This window comes from Macrosteles quadrilineatus, unplaced genomic scaffold (genome assembly GCF_028750875.1).
Source record: "Macrosteles quadrilineatus isolate MER2022 unplaced genomic scaffold, UCM_ALF_1.0 Scaffold_1__1_contigs__length_201487025, whole genome shotgun sequence".
Classification (NCBI taxonomy): domain Eukaryota; kingdom Metazoa; phylum Arthropoda; class Insecta; order Hemiptera; family Cicadellidae; genus Macrosteles; species Macrosteles quadrilineatus.
The window spans coordinates 105,204,163-105,224,387 of NW_026542594.1; the positions used below are offsets into that span (position 1 = coordinate 105,204,163).

At 33.2% G+C, this 20,225-nt stretch overlaps 1 protein-coding gene across 1 annotated transcript in view; it reads left to right on the forward strand.

Annotated features, from left to right (window-relative positions):
* The window catches only part of LOC129004524 (probable Rho GTPase-activating protein CG5521), a 247,406-nt gene extending 228,280 nt beyond the window's left edge, over positions 1-19,126 (forward strand). Inside the window, exons 33-38 of the mRNA XM_054433140.1 lie at positions 3,361-3,535; positions 5,179-5,307; positions 11,637-11,792; positions 12,668-12,954; positions 14,287-14,540; positions 14,817-19,126. Of these exons, the coding sequence (XP_054289115.1) occupies positions 3,361-3,535; positions 5,179-5,307; positions 11,637-11,792; positions 12,668-12,954; positions 14,287-14,540; positions 14,817-14,977 (1,162 nt within the window). The 3' untranslated portion in view covers positions 14,978-19,126. The remainder of the gene's footprint in view (positions 1-3,360; positions 3,536-5,178; positions 5,308-11,636; positions 11,793-12,667; positions 12,955-14,286; positions 14,541-14,816) is intronic.
* The last annotated feature ends 1,099 nt before the right edge of the window (positions 19,127-20,225 follow it).

Sequence of the window (20,225 nt, forward strand, 5' to 3'; positions counted from 1 at the left end):
ATTTTCTCCTCTGTCAGCAGCATTTATTATAGATTCTCTGAATTCAATACCAGCTGTGTGTGTGTTGATTTGCCCTGCCGAAAGCCATGTTGTTCTTTATCAAATAGTTGATTATTTTCCAGATATTTATAGACCTAAATGTAAACAATGCGTTCAAAATTTTTTGAAAAAACAGGTAAGAGAGAGATAGGGCGGTAACAGGAGGGATCAGTTTTATTACCTTTTTTTAAAAATGGGGATTACTTTAGCCAATTTTAACTTTGATGGAAAGATTCCTGAAATTAGAGAAGAGTTTATGATATGTGTAAGTGGTTTCTGGATAATGTGTATTGATTTTTTAACTATGGTGATTGGAATTTCATCAACACCTGCAGAGTACTTGTTTTCAAAGGAAAGGACCACTTTAGTGAGGTGTTCTTCCGTTATTGTGTGAAACTTAAATGACTTATCTGTACCTTAACATACACACCAAGTGTCATAAAGATCTGATCGGTTGATAAAATTCCTATCCAAGATAAAAATGTTTATGTAAAAAATACAAAATGGCAGATATCTTGGTTAACGAAGCGATTTTGGAAAAATGTTTTTTGTTTTATTCTTTATTTTGACCCAAGGAATCACTAGGTAAAATATGTCCCCACCTTTTTTGAACATCCTGTATATGGTATTAAATCAGTATTCATATGCAAAGTTATCTATATAATTAATACGCTACATGAAACTTTGTCGGTTGAACTCCTCCGCCATTTCTTAACCGATTTTATCGATTGACGGCTTATTGGAAAGAGCGTGTCGCGTAGATTTGCAAACTGGCCTTACATTTTTGAAAAGGTCCCTTGGGCTCTGCCCCAGTGGCTTTGAAAGTTCCCATGTTGTCCTTATGTAGAACATAATTGTTTACATTTTGATCAGCTGTATTATTTAATTGCTGTTATTTATTTTTAAATTCAATGAAACCCATTGAGTACATTTATTTACTATTTGAGTTTGTGTAAACATAACCCCCAAGATGGATCATGTTGGTATGGTTGTATCTTAAATTTGTGTATTTATCGTTTTTTTGTGTCACTATGACGAATTGTGTTAGCATGATTTGTGCATTTATAATTTTTAACTTATAATTTAGAAATTATATATTTTTTTAAATTTATAAGTTTGTTTTGTGTAGCTATAATTTGTTTATTTGTTGTTTTTTATTTTATTTTAAATACCTCCGACGCGACGACAACGAAACATAGACAGGAGGCGTAATCGTGATAACGACCGCAGCTACAGAACAGTGGCGCGTAACTTTTACTCATCACAGTCAGCACCTGACCCTGGACAATCTCAAATATTAGGTTACAAATGCGCCCTAACACTACCCCAAAACGACTTTTCGTTCTCAATTGGCCCTCTATCAATGACCTGTGTTGCCTGTACAGCGAGGCATTTTGAGAAGGAGAAAACCGGCCGGAATGCTTTAGGTTTATCAATAACGAAGATAAACATGGTCTGAGTTACACACCGGTAATCTTTGAGCTGACTCTTTTCAACTCATTGTAAATATGACTGTTATTCGTTTTGAAATAACTCCTGTAATACTTTGCAATTGCTCGAATTCGAGCAACATGTACACTAGTTGACATTAATTATATAAGTTATTCACTGAGACATTGCTTAGCCATACAAGTTATGTATAATTTGTAGTTCTGATTATTTTATCAATGTAAACCAATTGAAAGATTCAGTATCTATATTATTAAAAGAATTTGTTGGATTTTTGTGTGCAGCAAATCGACCACTAAATATTTATTTGTATAGGCATATTGGGTATCAATTTAAAGCTCTTATCCTCTAGATGTGCCTTTTGCTGGTTTGGATGATATTCCGTAAAAGCCCTTTGTCCTATAGGCTTTTAAAATTTCAGAGTTTGTGCTGAATTCTATTGTCAATCACCTGGTGAAGTTTTTCAAGTTTACATTTTGTTTACATCAAAACAGATGGCCATGATTCAATTTTGATTACATCCATACGAAAATGGGGTTATCGGTACAGTTGGTGATGTTTTAGTGAATTCAAGTAAAACATTGTAAAGTTATTTGTTAACTGTTGTTTGTGTCAACAGTTTTGATTTAGATTGTAATATTCTGTTTATTTCTTATGTTCTTATGTCAGATGGTTATGGCAGGCAAAGCTGTGGGTACAAGCTAGTAAATCTTACAAAGTTTATTATTTGTCTACACCAAAACATATCTTTATTTGTAAAATCAATAATATAAAATAGGTAGCATGCTTAACAATATGATGCCGCAATTAAAGATTATGAAATAGGCAAGCAGCTCTCTGACATTTCCAGCAATACTGGTTCTTCTCATATGATTTAAAACAAATACTTAACTCCATTGGCAAATATGAATAGAAAAATGCCATGTTGTTTGAAATCGAGTTGTATCGATTTGATTTGAAAATTTTTTGGATCAAATTGTTGCTTTGAATTCAAAATTTGTTGCTGCTTCAGACACCCCTACATTTGATACGGGATTTTCTCGGTAAGTGATTTGTTCCGATCGTTGGTGATCTTGCCGCGTCGCGAGTGACAACATATGTTGACAAAGGTACCGTGGGAAAACGGTGTAGTAACATGGAGAATGGACCAAGTTTTTGCTCGGGATTTTAAAAAATATGGTAATCAAAAGTCAAGAAAAAATCAATGATATGTTTTGAACATTGTTTAAATTATATGTATAATAGAATGATTTTATGGAAATCTTAATCATCATATCTGAATCAGGACTCGACCGACATGGACTCTGGATTGTCGTCTGCGTTATCAACAGCTGATATTGGACTATTGTAGTGACGGAGGAGAATGTTGAAAATGTAATTAAATTTATAATTGAGTTTTTCATTCATAATTTGTGTGCTGTCCCTAGTTTTTATTTCTTTATATATATCAAACTTCCAAAGTAATTAATAAATTTTCTTTTCCCGCAGTAATTTTGAATTTCGTGACCATCATTTATATCCAGCATATCATGGTTATTGTGAATAATTTTGAGTGAAAAATTTGTCTAAGAAACGGCTGCATGCGCCGAGGGGAGATAGGAACTGTCCCAGGTAGCTGATAGGCCCTTGCACCACCCTACTGTATACACACTATAAATACTTGAAATGTTCGTTTTATGTGTTAAATCGCCAAGTAAATTGGTGGGGGGAGGTTTAAATAGAGGGCAGTGTAAAATGGGGGAGAACTGCTCCTCTAGCTTGGGGGGGGGGGGAATCGCGCCTCTGGATTTGGGGGGGGGAATGGGCACCTCTAGTGTTCTCAACTGAACTTGACAGGCTGAAAGCTTACTGATTATAATATCTGATATACAGAATGCAGGCTGAGAGATGTAGAAGGCTGGAGAGTCGTCTGCCCAAGTCTCCGTTCCAACACTGCCGCTTGCTGTTCTCTCAACTGGGCTTGGCAGGCTGGGAGCGTCGAGCACAACTGTACTTGCTGGAGAAGAGTGAAAAATTGCTTAGAGAGCTAAGGAATCTTGATACCCAAGTAAGACATAAGGAAAATTGTACTTAAATAAAGTATTATTTTAAAATCCCAAGTGGGTACAAAAAATTATATGTTTGAAGTTGAATGGTTAATTCCAAAGCGACCTTATGTTGCTTTAATCAGTCAAATTAGACCAAAAATTGTCGTGCTCCATAAAAAATCTTCTAAAGCTGGAAAGTGTTTTAATACCTTTATGGAGTCCTAAATAATAGTCCTGCGATTTTGTGACGGATTCCGACGTCTGCTTAAGTTTTGGGAGTTGAAAAACTATGAAAACCGTGCACTTTTTAGTTTTTCACTTGTAACTCTTAAACGATACATCATACAGACATTTGTGTTTCATTGTTTCTTAAGCGCAGTAAATTATGTGTTGACTGGTGTTAGAATATGTTAAAATCGGCTTAGCTGTTTGGCCGCAGTAGCTTTTCAAAAGTGGGCAATTTCCTCCAACATGGCTAATCTTTTTCCTGGATAGTCTTCCACGGTCACTTAAAGTAGAATCGTGGTCTTCTGGCGACGACCGTGTCAAAAACGACAAAACACTAACACTCACTGACGTTTCGGCCTCGAAACAGAGTGCCATTATCAGGGCGACTTGACTCCGCACAGATGAAAAATCAAGTGGTGCTTACAGATAGGCAAGGTTGCAGGTTATATCTGGGGGGGTGGGGATTAGACATCCCAGGAATGTGTAGAGGGGCTGACCTGTTTACTGCCCGCGTGTTTTCCCCGGCGTTTGCTGACCGCTGTAACCCTCGTGCCTCAATACTTCCAGAACTTTCATGAACACACTTTACTTTTATTTGGCTTAAAATTGGCATCCAATTGTTACTAAGATCAAGTCCTTGGTCTTTGTTGAAATTGTCTGTGTGTTTTCTAATTTCAATTCTAACTCTTCATTTGACTGCTACAATGGAAAACTAAGTGGACTGGACAAGTCGTCGGCAGAACATAAACAATAGCAGTGTCGGTCAGTCTTCTGCATTTCTATGTTTTGATGCAGACATAAGTTATAGATCAGGTCAAATTTAAAAAATATAATTTTATGCCTTCTAAACCAGAAAGATCCACCTTAGTGTTTTGTTTTAAATAATGTAGTGTTTTGGTTTATAATAATTCTAATAATAGGCCACTGTGTTAAAAGTTATTCAAGACAATTGAAAAAGTGTTGAACATGTTTGTTGTGTCATTTTTTTCTTTAACAATTCTACGTTAGTTGGAAAAAAGTTTACATCAAAATTACATTATTATCATTTCTCTTTTATCATTCGCTATGTGTTGTTTAAAGATATTTTTAACAGGTATTTGACTTCATAATAAGTTACCGAAACTCTATCCTCAAAATCTACACCACCTCCAAGTTATCCGAGGTTTTTGGTAACCGAGGTAGTCTCGGTCCCAACAACCTCGGTTAATTGGGAATGTACTGTTGTGAAAATTGGTGGGCGAGGACATTATCTCCTGGCAATTCCAAGAAGTGATGAGACCCATGTTCTCTATTGTTTCCATGCCTGAATACCCTAGTAATTTGTGCTACCTTTGTACTGTAATTTTTTCAATAGTAACAACATTTCATGATCTATATAATAAGTATTTTGTTATCCAGTTGTCCTTGGCATCTCTAAAAATCAAACATTTTTCAGAGGTGTCGGGAAACCCACAAAATTGCTGTCATCTACATAGCTCCTGGCCAGGAGGATAAAAACTCTATATTGAGTAATACTGGAGGCAGTCAAGCATATGAGGACTTCATAGCTGCTCTTGCGTGGGAGGTCAGTCTAGGACAAAATAATGTTTATTGGGGTGATACATAAAAAAATACCCCTGTTGCAGCAAACCTGCAGACTAAGCGAACTTAAATTTGCCTAATTGGTTGGAGTTTTATTTAAGTATCTACATAATAAAGCTATATGGATCAAAAACTTTTGAGAGAACTGCAAGTCAAACACCTATCAGCAAACTTGAACGAAAGTTCTTGATTTAAAATCCCCCCAACAAATTTTGTTAGCCTCAATTAAAGGGACCCCTCCAATGGTTTTAACCCTTTGGGTGCCGCAGTGTCATGCCTATTTCTTATGCATAGATAGATTGCCGAGCTAATTTCAAAGGAAAATTCAGTAGTTTATATAAAATATCATATCAAATACATAAATTTAAGAGGTATCCATGTACTTTTTAAATTTTGTGCATGAATGGATTCTCTATAAAATGGTATACTGTACAGTAAGATTTAAAAATTTTCAAAATAAATTGGGACCAACAAAATTATTTTTGAAGAAAAATAAATTATTTTTTAAACTTAAACTTTGTTTTAAACTTTTTTTTACTTTGACTTACTATAACTTAAGCTAAACAATTTTATAATTTTTATTCAACATAGCAGTCAAAAAGAGCAGTAAATGGAGATCAAAATTGATGTATAGGCCTAGATCATCAATATGAGTTCAAAACAAGTGTGAATAAATTAAATGGAAATATAGTACAACTAGCACCCGTCCTTCGTACGGGGTTGGCGTTTAAGCCGGGTTTTCCTAGGCGCGGAGTCGGCCAGCGGAGAGAGGAACGCGGAGAGCGGACTCAGCTTGTCTTAGGTAATTTAATGTTACTGTTTTCCTAGCAGCGGAGCGGAATGCCATGTTAATTTCAATTCCGCTCTCCGCGTTCCTCTCTCCGCTGGCCGACTCTGCGTCTAGGAAAACCCAGCTTTAAGTATAAAAAATTCTTATTGCAGTTATACTTGTGCTTTCCGTTTGCAATGGGAGAGGACACGGCTTAAGAAATTTGGTTCTTTAAATTTACGCTATGCTACAGTATAGCCCATCTACCATAGCTATAATGTTCTACCAATGCCCCTAAACAAAAAAAAAGTGAAATCGTCATTTTTCACAGCTTTTTGTTGCTAGTTGGTTCAAATTAGATGTTGTCAAATGCATAAAAAATAAATAGTGCTACCCTGTTGGTAAACCTTACAACATTTTAATACTATTTTACCTAACCCGCCATGTTAAACTTCCCTATCCCAAGCGTGATACAACTTCCTTACTTCTCGAGTGATGTAAAGTTGAAAAAAACTCACTCGGTGATGTAATGAAACCCATTTAAATAACATTGAGTGCTTAACTTAAAAAAATATACCTCTATGGAGGCATCAACGTTCAACGCTAGAAATCAGCTGTGCGCTTGAATGTTATTGTATTGTTATGCTTTAAAGTATTTTCCTAACCTAGCTTTTGTTTGTAAAAGAACGTTACTGTTAGACGATGAGTGAAATGGATAATAAAAAATTTTGTACGTAAACCCATGTATATTGTCGGGTCAGGTAAAATCTTGTACGTTACACGTTGCGCAAGAGCGTGTTTACATCTCTTAGGTGAATTATGCAACTCGCTTCCGCTCGTTGCACAACATTCACCTGCATGATGTAAAAACGCTCTTACTACACTTGTAATGTAAATAGCTATAATATCAGAACCAACTTGTGTAGTTGAAACAGCTGACAAAATTCTTTTATTCCATTTATATATAAATACATAAGGTTAACATGTGAAACTCCAGAACCACTGGGGCAGAGCTCGAAAGGATTTTTTAGATAAGAATGTGTCTATATGTTAATCGGGAATATGAGCTATCATCACACCAAATTTCAGCCCAATCCGACCAGTATTTTTCGCGTTTACTTCTCACAAACATCCATCCATCCAGACATCCTAACTTTCTCACTTATAAAATTACTAGCAGAGTACCCGTCCTTCGTTCAGGGTTGGCATATAAGTATAAAATGTCTTTTGCAGTTATGGGAGAAGACACGGTTTAAGAAAATTTGGTTCTTTTAAACTATATGGTATGTTATAGTATAGCACATTACCATAGCCATAATGTTCTACAACTGCACCTAAACCATAGAAAAATGTAAAGTTCTCATTGTGTACCACAGCTTTTTGTTGCTATTTGGTTCAAATTAGCTGTGTCATAAATAATCCGGCACCTTCTATAGAAGAATATTTTCAAATGAAAAAATTTATTAGCTTGAGACCGAGTGAAAACTATTCCAACTTTCTGCACCAATTCCTACTAACATTCAATCATGTGTTTCCTCAAAAATCTTTGAAAAAAACTCGTAAATGTAAGCCAACAGTTTTGAATTGGGTGACACAAGGGATTAAAATATCTAGTGTGAGGAAAAGGGAACTCCACTTGCAAGCTATGTATGATAAAGATAGACGGTTTTTAATGTATGTTAAACAGTACAAAAAACTCTTTTAAAAAGTAGTAAAAAAGGTAAAAATAATTGCAAATGGTGAATACATAGCAAAGTCTGAAAATAAGTCTAAAGCTGATTGGCAAGTTGTTAATAAAGAACTTGGTCACATGAAAAACAAAATTGATGGCAAAACTTTTTTAATTAATAACGATAAAGATATATGTAACCCTCAGGATGTAACTGGAGCATTTAACACTTTCTTTGCCAAAACAGCTTTGAACATTAATGTACCAAAGGCCACCGTGCAAAGTTCATGAATCTGTTCGACTGAGACTATTGTAGAGATGGAGGAATTTAGTTGAGTAATCTGCAGCAGATTAGTATGTGCGAAGTGAAAAACTTCTTTCCCTAAATAACAAAATTTCTGTGGGTTGGGAACAAATTAATTAAAGCTGCTGTCAATTTCATTTCTGAACCCTTATCTATTATCATAAATCAGTGTTTGACAAATGGAATCTTCCCAGACAAACTTAAATACTCACAAATAACTCCAATTTTCAAAAAAGCCTCTAGGTCAGATATCAACAATTACCGTCCAATATCAGTTTTAAGCAAATTTTCTAAAGTCTTTGAAAAAGTTATAAATAATCAATTAGTTTGTTTCTTTGAAAATAATAATCTGCTTTATCAAAATCAATTTGGTTTAAGGAAAACCCTTGGAACAAATACATCTCTTGTAGGCCTACACTTTATTAATGAGGTATCGGAGGCTATGGATGGGTCACAGACTGCAGCTGGTGTCTTCTGTGATCTATCCAAGGCGTTGATTGTATCAATCATTTACTATTGCTTCAAAAACTACATGACTATGGAATTTCAGGAAGTTGTCTTTCCTTTATTAGATCATACCTTTCAGATCGGAAGAAATAAACTGTAATTTCTGATGGAGGAACCAGGCATTTCTCGCATTGGGAATGTATAAAGCTTGGGGTGCCTCAAGGCTCTATTTTAGGTCCCCTTTTCTTTTTAATTTACATAAATTACCTCCCTAAAGCTTTTAATAGAGATCTGATTCTGTTTGCAGACGATACTACTGCAATCATAAAAAAAATAGTAGATAAAAGTTTTTTACATCCCTCACAGAAGTTATGAAAAAAATGGAAAATTTGTTTAAAATAAATGGCTTTAAACTCAATATTGACAAAACCCAAGTTAGACAATTTTCAGCCAGAAATGAAAGAGAATTAAATAGTTTTTCCAATTTAGCCCATTCAAATAAATTCCTAGGTATTCATCTAGATGGAAATATTAACTGAGAGGTGCATCATGATGTTATGCAGACAAAATTAGATCCACATCATCTGTCTCTGTCCACTTGAGAGTATGTGTCACCATTGAAGTACTTAAAATTTATGTAAAACGTATGTAGAATCCATCTTGAAGTATGGTGTGATTTTGTGGGGACAGGCAACTGCAACAAAAACTATTTTCAGACTTCAGAAAAGAATCCTCCGAATTATCACTAATTCCCACCCCAGAAGTCCTTGTAAATAACTTTTTTCTAAATTTAAAAATCCAAACATTCACAGGACTTATACATATACGAATTATTAAATTACATAAAATTACATTTTCTTAAACTATTAACATTATTTGGCTAGGTTTTTTTTCTGTTACTTTGTACTTTGCATTTTTCTAGTCAAGGCTCAATTTTAACAATGCACCTGTTCTATATGTTATCACATGTAAAAGAATGTTATGTGCAAATAAATAATGTCTAATGTCTAATATGTCTATATGTTAATTGGGAATGTGAACTATCATCATACTAAATTTCAACACTGTCGGTTTAGTATTTTTCGCATTTACTTGTTACAAACATCCATCCATCCATCCATACATCCAAACTTTCTCACTTATAATATTAGTAGGATTAGTAGGACTATCAATAGAGCCCGTTGTGAAATACAATGGACTCTAGGAAAATAATGGTTATGAAATTTGCAAACACCATTATACTCACTAATAATTATCAGCACACAACTTTAGATTTAGAAACACACCTAATATAAGGAACACACTTTAAACACAAATGTAAATTTTGAACATGTAAACAAAGAACAAATCAATGAAATAACAATACAACAATCAGCTGCTAAATTATTATCTTAGTAATCATTGAATCATTCATATAACACCCGAAGACAAGACATTTTTCAATACCCCACTCACAATTAAAAAAATATGAAACAAGACCTCTCTATATGGGTTAAAAATTTACAATAAGATTCCAAATGCGTTAAAGCAATTAAACTTAGAACAATTTACAGATAAAATAAAAATAGTTTTAGCAGAAAACGCATATTACAGTCTTGAGGAATTTTTCAACGACTCTTGGTAACAGACACCCATTCTCTTATCTACTTACACAAACAGTTACACTGTGCTGTAGTTTTTTGTTAGGGGTACCTTACTGGCTAAATCTTAGCTTATTTATATGAATTCTTTATTTATTAGAAACCTTGACAATGTACCTGTCTGTGTATTACGTTTGTAATAATTGTAACAGATGTTATGTGCAATAAAGAATTGTCATTTACTCATTTGTCAATAGGGAATAAATATGACATCTTTTAGGAGATATTTTAGTGAAAATCCAATCAGGAAAATGGAAATTCGCTTAGACTGCAGTCTGCAGGTTTACTGCGGCGGGGATATTTTTATAAGCGCTAGGCCTACATAATGGCTCCAATAAAAATCAGGCATTTTGGTGTTTTAGAGGTAAAAATTTGAAAAAGTATTCTTTAACCCCATACAACCCTTTTCCAATTACAATTATATAAATTATTATATCAATTATTTAAGATGGGGACGCCATTATGTGCGTATTATAACCCAAATATGAGTGAAGGATGAGTGTAGGATAAGTGGTGATACCTGATAAGATAGGATTACCCCTTCTTACTGGTTTGCTAACTCAATCAAGTTTCTCCAGCCCTTCATGTTCATGCAAAATTTCATTAAAATCAAATCGGACTACAATGACTAGAGTTATCAGTTTGTGTCTGTATGGAGACATACAGTATGTGTGGATTCTCGATACCAGTTCTTGATACGACCGTTTCTTGGACATTGGTATCGGTATTCTGAAAAGTCTATGCCAATACCGATACCAGAAACGTCAGCAAAGATTATGCAATCAAAAATTTAATGCTTTTGCTACAATTTTGCCTGATGACAATGACGCTTCTATGACTGGGGGAGATGATGATGTCTACATGCCTTTTATGAATAACACCTTTTATGAGTGTCTACATGCGTGCAGGAGATGTTTAGTATCTTGCCATTATTGCGGGAGACAATAAAGATGTCTACAAGACTGCGGGAGATGATCAAAATTTTGCTGCGATTGCCGTAGATGATGACAATGTCCACAATCCATATGACCATGGGAGATTGATCTTTTTACTGGAGGAAATGACCTGAAACATTAAAATATAACCAACCTCGAACCTGCAAATTTTGAGTTTTTCGGGATAGGATGGTAAAGTACATAATTTCACTAATGGTCCGGAATGACATTGGTATTTCCTTTATTTGCACTGCACTGCACTTGTATTGTTAGATGAAAATCAAAAACACTTACAGTAATTACAATATTACAAATATAACAATCACAGTATCAATAAATTATACAGCACGGTTTTAATGCATAAAAAAATAAATTGTTAAAAACTGATCTATCTGCCTTATCATTGTCAAATATTACCAAGAATGACATATTTAAAACAGTTTTTATATGAGTACATATATGTATATAGCTTGTCTTTTTATATATTTTTTGCAGTGTTGTGTATTCCCAGTTTTAATGATAATTCCAAGTAACTCTATGTTAACCAGGTGGAGTTGGAGTCGCATACTGGTTTCATGGGAGGTCTTCAAAGGAACAAGACCACAGGCTCCACTGCTCCGTATTATGCAACATCTTTCACAGAAGTTATATTCCATGTCTCCACTCGGATGCCTTCATCTAACCACGAAGCCCTCCTACAAAAGGTACAAGTATTATGCTTTTGTACATTCTTTTATATCATAAGGATATTTACTAGCCGCCATACCTTCGCAACGACAAGTGAAAGAGGAAGAGAATAATTATGCTCTATACATAGATAATAGGCAATAGAAAAAGCTTTATTGTACATAACGCCTGAACACAATAATTACAAAAGAAATTCCCAACCAGGGGCCCTATTTTTGAAATGGTTGAGAGTTGAGTCAATCGTCAACACTCAACTCAACCAACAACAGGATTTGGAATTTTTGAAATCCAACTGTTGAGAAGTGAGTTGGTAGTCACTAGTTGAGTGGCTCGTTTGGAAATGAAAGCAGCAACACCGCACAAAATACAGATGACATCATTTTGAACCAATAACAGTGCAGAGCGGCTTGCGAGCTTCAACTAACCTCTAACTCTAAATTATTCTGGATCCTTTTCTCAGCAAATAAATCTGAATCTCAACTCAACCTACCCTATTTCAGGAACTGAGGTAAACTGAAATAGCTCCATCCGTAGAGATTGAGGTTACGTCCTATATCTTAGTGATTGCAAAGGCACCTTGTTTAAGTATTCGAAATAAAGTTAACATAAGTTTAATATAAGTTAAGGCTTTTATTAGGCTACACCTCAATATAATTAAACCCGTATGATAAATTATTTGCTTTCTTGGTCTCTGTTTAAGAACAAATCACCTTATTTTTCCCTTCATCGTTTTGTTTCTTGTTATTTTTAATTGTGTTTGATGTTTAAGTTAAAGCTATATTTTCCAATGCACTGAAAGCATACAGTAACTTAAATAAATTTGATCCCTATATTAGGTGTATTTTAGTTGTATATTCCACTATATAATCCTTATTCATAAATGTTCTATCAGACAAGACACCTGGGCAACGATGAGGTACACATTGTTTGGTCGGAACACTCAAGAGACTACCGCAGAGGCATCATACCCACAGAGTTCTGTGATGTGCTGATAGTGGTGTACCCTCGGCCTCACAGGATGTTCAGAGTACAAGTGTCACGCAAGCCTGAGGTTCCTTACTTTGGACCTCTCTTCAACGAGGTGGTTGTGTCAGAACACGCCCTAGCAGGTCTGGTCCGTGCCACTGCTATCAGTGCCTCCCGGGCAAAGCGCAGCGATATACCTTTTCATCAGCATTAGTGAGTAGTTTTATTATAACTGGTCGTTGTTTATTGTATAGGTGTATTTTACTAATTTTATGTGTGTTAAGGAAATATCAGTGAGTTTAAACAGATATTAATAAATTATCCGGTAGAAAAATCCATCTATTCCCTTAATTAATTCGTTTTCACCTTCCATAGACAAAGCAATCTATTTCTATTTGTATTTAATTTTTTATGAAAACAGATTGCTTATTTTTAGCAAATATCCTTATATGGAAGACTATCCTCTTAGGTGGTACAGCAAACCCTAGACTTGGGACCAATTTACTTTTTATTTTTGATTGTCCCCAGCGGTCAAAAAGTAAAAGACTATTGGTTCAAAATTGTATAAATTTCAAACAACTGTGAACCCTAGATTAGTTTATTTTCTAGAAGTCAATATATTTCCTAGAAAATATATTAATTTCAGGGTGCCCAGTACATGATAACTTGATTAATATTGGTCCGATTTTTATTAAATTTAGCATGAACAAGTAGAGATGATTACAATTGGAGTTCGCGAACCAACTAGATTGAGTCTTGGAATGTTATGGGGTTTTTAAATGTTAACCCTTAAAACATAAACAAAGATTTTCATTTAAACCAGAGCTTAAAAAAAAACTAATAATTAGAAATAAAAGTAAAGGCTACGAATAAAATTTTAAAAACTCCATTTAAAATTACCATGTTATTTTTATAAGGAAAAAGTAAACAGTTGTAAATTGCTTGTTTATGGATATATTTTGATCAAATTTTGTAAATATATAAAATTTATTTCATACTATCTATAATGCTACAAACATTATCTTTGAGAAACACTTTTTCCTTCCCTGTAGCGGCAAATCTAGGTACTAGTGAAATTATTGTTTTTTTTGTTTTTTTTTAATAGGGACAAAATCTGACAAGTTAAGGGAATTATTTGAGAAAAAATCCAATCAGACAACTACAAATTTGCTAAGTCCGAAAGTTTGATGCAGTGGGGGTATTTGATTTGTTTAATCTCCATACTTGTAAAAGCAAGTTTGTTCTTTTTTTCCTTGGTCTTATAGACTTAATCTTCATCTCCTGCAGTCAAGGCTAATCTTAATCGTCCTCCGTGATAGAGGCAAAAGCATGAATTTTTTGGTCATGAAATATTTGTAGATACGCTGAATCTCGGTAAAAATCACAAATTTTTTACCATCTAAATGGGATACGGTCCCAATTGATTCGGATAAGTGGAGTTCTAATGTAGCTATTTCATTTTTTTTAATTAAGTCTTTAGAGCTGAAACACTAGTTGGTTGGCTCAAGTAATTTGTATGTTTATATAGCTTACTTACTTTTTCAGTTATGAGGAACGTTCTCGCTCATTAGAAACGGTGATGAAGAACCACAAGAACTCCACAACGTTCGAGGAGTTTGCTGCTCAGGTGTATTCTCCCATTCAGACCCCATCACCATTCTGTCCTGGGCCTACACGAGCTTCAGGTTTGAGCATGCGCACTGTAGAGCAGCAGATACCTTCGTCTAACAGTTCTAACCTGGCTGCTGCTTTGATAGACTCCCATCCTCGGGGACCTACGGAGCCATACAGGATGAAAGGTGGTAAACCTCAGTTATGAACAGTATGTTTAGTAGTTTTTGACTGATTTAATGTTGCTGTTGAACTGTGCCAATTTATACACAATTCAACACTCTGGTATATATATAACTACATCACACAGTCACAAAGCGTCATATTTACCCACTTTACCTCTTAAATCATATTACCCATGTCAGTAGAAAGAGAGAGTGCCTACATATACATTTTGTGGAAAAAAGGAAGTTGTTTATTTTTTAACAAGTATCTTCACCCCTAAGTTTATGGGACTGTTGTAGGCTTGGAAGGAGCCAAGGTGTGGTTCGCCGGAGGAGATGGTGACCACTCTCATCAACATGGCATCTCTCCTCGGCCACTCAAGAAGCTGGTGTTGAAGAGTGGAGTAAAGCGTCACCCCCTCACTCCTCCTGATAGTCCTACGTCCCGCAGGTCAAAGTAACCAAACATACTCTACTAAGTCGAAAAGTATTTGGAAAATAGTTTAGTATTTTCATCTCATAAGAAATATATAAATATTTTATTTATATAGAACTTAGAACTATATAGTACAGTATTACACTTAACGTTGAAAAATACACAATCATTTAATTATTTATAATGAGTAGTCACTATGTTATTTTTGAGTATATTTAGTACTTTTTGTTATTTTTGCCACACAGGTATTAGCCAACAGCTTTAAACTATGTCTTGATGTAATACATCTCAGATGTTTTAGTTTTGTGTTTCAACACTCAATTGTGAGCATTTAATAACCTTATCTGAAACAAAAATAATCGTGTTGGGTAGACTTATGATAAAGATATACCGTACTATTCTTTTAACTTAAACAACAAAACACATTTCAAAAATCTTGCTAATAAATTATAACTTCCACTTTGAATAAATAACATTAAACTTAGTACTAATTCTCCATTATGACAGTTCAGTGTTACTTGGATGAGTAAGATCCCAAGAAGATCAGAAAAGTTAAACTCTTTGAATATTTGAAATACTGATCTTAGTGATCTTTGAACTAAGTTTCCACTTTCAATAACGGGTTTATAGTTGTTCCAACATAAAATGAGGTAGTGACAACACTATAAAATTAAAAAGAACAATACAGTTTTTCTATCAATAATGAATTGCCGCTGTAGCGATTGTAATGGCATGTCTTAAATAGGTAATAAACATCAGGGAAAATATTTGTTCTGTGGTTTAAGAAAGTGTGTCTAATTTTATAGACAGAGAACAGTTCAGTGAGGGTAACTTAATAACTTAATTATTTTATTTTCGAATATTATCTAAGTTGACCCCTTTACATTATTTAAAATAAAACGTTTTAGAACATACTTGTAGAGTGGAAGTTAGTTGTTAATTTTCCAAAATATTACTGTTATAATGTTTTTGTTTATTCTCTTAGAATACCTAACATAAACCTAATACTAGTCTTGCCGCAGTGATAAGGAGTACTTAAGCAAGTATTACCACAGTTGTATTAATAAAGTGGATACAAATTAATCATCTTTTTAAATAATGAAATAGGCTAATCAATGCAGTATTCCATGAAAAATTTTGTTTAATGAATTAATGGTGCGTAATAATAATAATGCCAAGCTAATTCTTGGTTCCTGAATGTGGTTTGTTATTTTACTTTATTGTTATTATTGGGAAAGTCCTGTTTATTCTCACAGTATTATGGCTGTATAAAATAAAGTTAAGGGATATTTTTTATATCTATTGGGTATATTATTATTGCATCAGCTTATTTTTTTAAGTTATTATTTGGCCTTAGGTGTTATATACATTGTAGAGAGATCAGCGAGAGCCTGGAACATGGCTAGTTCTCAACATTTGTTGTGGCAGGGATGTAGCATGCTCAGGCTCTTTTTTTTGGAATGGTTGGGTTTAAAACTCCCTCTGGCCAATTATTGAATCCTTAGACATTTCAACTAACTTTGGTATCGATGTCACATAAAGAAGATCCTTTCAATCAGCACAAAATCTACCTAGCTACCACATTATTGATGTAGGTGTAAATTTAAAATAATATCCCCTTGTTAATATTCAAGTTTGATAAGATTAGTTTTAATTGAAGTTTAAAGAAAATTTGGTATGTCATATTTTGATCTTTGAAAATGTTTAATTCCTCACCCAGTACTTAGCGATATATTGGAAATTGAAAGCATTTTTAAAAAGGTATGTGTACAATTTATCAATATACAGTTTACTTTTACGGTGAGCTATCATTCTTCTTGCTAGATGACTTTTAGAAGTTTTTCTCACCAAAGAATGCAAAGGAGTTAATTGGAGGCTATACTAGTAGGAAACAATCAGTGACCTGGTCAAGTTTGGGCTTGGAACTTATACATGGCATAATTATTGTTTTTCATAGTTCTGTTATTTTTTTTTTTTTTTTTTTTGTATGTTATAAACAAATGTGTTATAAACCAAGTGTATTGAATACAAGATATATTTTTTTGAAGCTGGTCTTCAAATGGAAGCAGTACAATCTCAATATGTAATATTGTAACATTTGTAACATTTCTTGACATTTAATCTTTATTATTAATCTTATACTGTCTAACTTAAAAATATAATGTAAATAAACTAATGTATATATTTTAGAAATAGACTTTGTACAGGAACCGTCCAATAAATTGTTTGTATAGATGAAGAGAGATTAACTTATTATGGTGATGGTAATAAACATTAATGTACAGTATATATAACATTGTAATTCCACAATTACTGCATTTATTTGTCATTAAATTTTGCATTCCAGATTATGAGATTTTTGTCAGCTTATTCTAAACAACAGTTCTGTAAAAAAATATACCGGGTGTCCCACGAAGGGGTTTAAACGTTTGATTTTATATTACGCGCCCATTCATGCACCGAACTTTTTCAAACTTTACACAGTTTACAAAGTAGGTTCGAAAAATATTCTGGAAAAATTTCAACTCCCTAACCTTAGTAGAAACAAAATGGTGGCATATTGACAAACTTACCTATGTGCTTTCTATAAAAACTACTTTCATAATTATTATTAGTTATTTATTTATTATTATTATTTATTAGATATTTGATTTATTTATAGTTTTCCATTAGGCTATGTTCTATTTTTTTTTTATTTAAAAGTCATATTGCCCTGGAAAGTAACAATAAAAATATTTTATAAAACCAAAAATACCTTTTTAATGTTTTTAAAGTATTGTTTTTCAATATGCCGCCATTTTGTTTCTACTAAGGTTAGGGAGTTGAAATTTTTCCAGAATATTTTTAGAACCTACTTTGTAAACTGTGTAAAGTTTAAAAAAGTTCGGTGCATGAATGGGCGCGTAATATAAAATCAAACGTTTAAACCCCTTCGTGGGACACCCTATATAAAAAAGTAAGTGGGAACTAGTTATTTTTTATATTTGTTAACATCCTACTGATTAATGACAATATTGAACAATTTGTTTGCCAAAGCTGTGTTGACACTTTATTTATTTTAACTTAACAGGTAATTTATTTAGTTAATTATCCTAGTTGGTTTTATTGTTGCACATTTATTTTTGATGCTTATACAAATCAAAATAGCACTAAAATAACGTATTCTAACCACTCACTGGGTTGAAGCATTTACACTCTGTATAGTCAATGGTTTAAGGAAAAGTTGGAAAATGCATTTTGATTTTGTTGTTGCAGTATTATATTTAGTATTGTCAAGCTATTATTAAAAAGTGGATGACCTTTCAAAATTATAATTATAAATTACCATTCAGGGGTCAGTTTCTGGTTTTATATCTACGTCGCTGTCAGCTAAACTTTCAACTAAGAACTGACATAGTTTGAAATTTTCACTTGGTGCTACATGTCACAAAAATATTTTACTTTTAAACCTCAGATCTATTGCTTGAAAGATAACATTTTTTAGGATACAGTTTATTATTTGTACAACCGAATAGGTACTGCCAGTCTCTGCTTTATGGTCTGATGATTATGGTTGACTAGAATACCTTAACGATAAAGTAGTAACATAATATTCAATTCAATTCAAACATTCTTTATTTCGTAATTGTACATGAAATTAGTACATAGAATTGCGTCAAAAATATTTTCATAAGACTACATTAAAAACTAAACATACTAAAATTCTTCCAATAAATACAGTGGTCTTGAAATTAAATAATTCTTTAGAAATTTTTCAAACTAAATAATACTAACCTCTTTTTTAATGTTTTTGGGTAAATTATTATACAATTTTCCTCTATTAAACTATTAATTATTAAACTATAAAACTATTAAATACTCTGTACAAGCTTAGTTTGTGAATAGGCATTGATATGTTTTGCCTGTTTCTAGTATTGTAAGAATGACTTTCCCCTAGTAAGCCCAATTGATCAAAGTGAAGCTTACAATTCATGATCACTTCATAAATGTACAAACTATAAACAGTCATGATGCCAAAACTTTTGAAATGCTCTTTGAGAGTATCTCGCCATTTTATATTACTCATTATTCATAAAGCTCTTTTTTGTAAAATCAGAATACGATCTAAATTACTTTTAGTCGTTGCTCCATACTTGCAGATTCCAAAATTGATGTTTGTATTGCATGTATGTATGCATAATAAACAATTTTTAATGTTTTTAGATTGCATACTTTTGATAGCTTGTACAGAGCAAATAATCCCGATATAACCTTTTAGCCACTTTTCAATGTGGTGATCCCAACTCAAATTACTATCAATTGTTAAACCAAGAAACTTAGTATTTTCAATTTTGGTAATTTCATAGTTATTTAGACCAACTGATACTGATTAAAAATTTAAATTATTAATTTTATGTTGTTTTGTACCAAACTGAATAAGACTGGTTTTGGTAGTGTTAAGCAATAACTGATGATATCAAAAGTAATTATTTTGGTCGATTACAAATTTTTAAGTTTGCATCATCTGCATACAGGCAGAGCTTGTTTTGTTTGTTCCCAGACACCAATTTTGGCAAAATTATATATTATATGCAATGTGGACTGGTACTTGCCAGCTGATTACGTACCAACCATCCCAGGTGACCAATACAACTAATATACACACTCCATTCTACAAATTACCGACATAAAAATTTGTTCATTTATGTATGTCACCAGATAGTCGTAGAATTTCTTATCATAATTTACTCCTCCTAATTTGCTTTTTACATAAGCAAAAATCAAAGTTAAATATTGTTGTATTTAAAATTCAGCTGACTAAGAGACTGTGTGTGTCATATTTTCATAATACTCTGAAATTTATCAATTAATGAGATCATCCACAGGCTTTTGATAAAGTGCAATATGTGATAAACATGTTTATTTGTAACCATTGTACTTAATTTGTGATAAATATATATTACGATATAAATTGCTTACTTTTTTGCCCTGTTTAGTGATTTTATTTTAAAAGTTATTCACTGAGAAACTCAAGTTATTTACAACTGATAAAAAAAAATGTTTCACCAATCTGTCAGAGAAAACTATAAATTCTTTAAGCATTGGAGACCAAGTTAGGGTGTTGGGTGCAACAGCCGAGCCAAGAGTCTTTACCTGAGATCTGTCTGTGGCAGATCTTGGGCCGATTGTTAGTGAGTTTCACCTTTGATCAGACAGGACCTTAGACTTATTGTGAGGATGTTTACAAAAAACTATATTCATCAGAAATTCGAATTATATTATTGTAAGGTGAC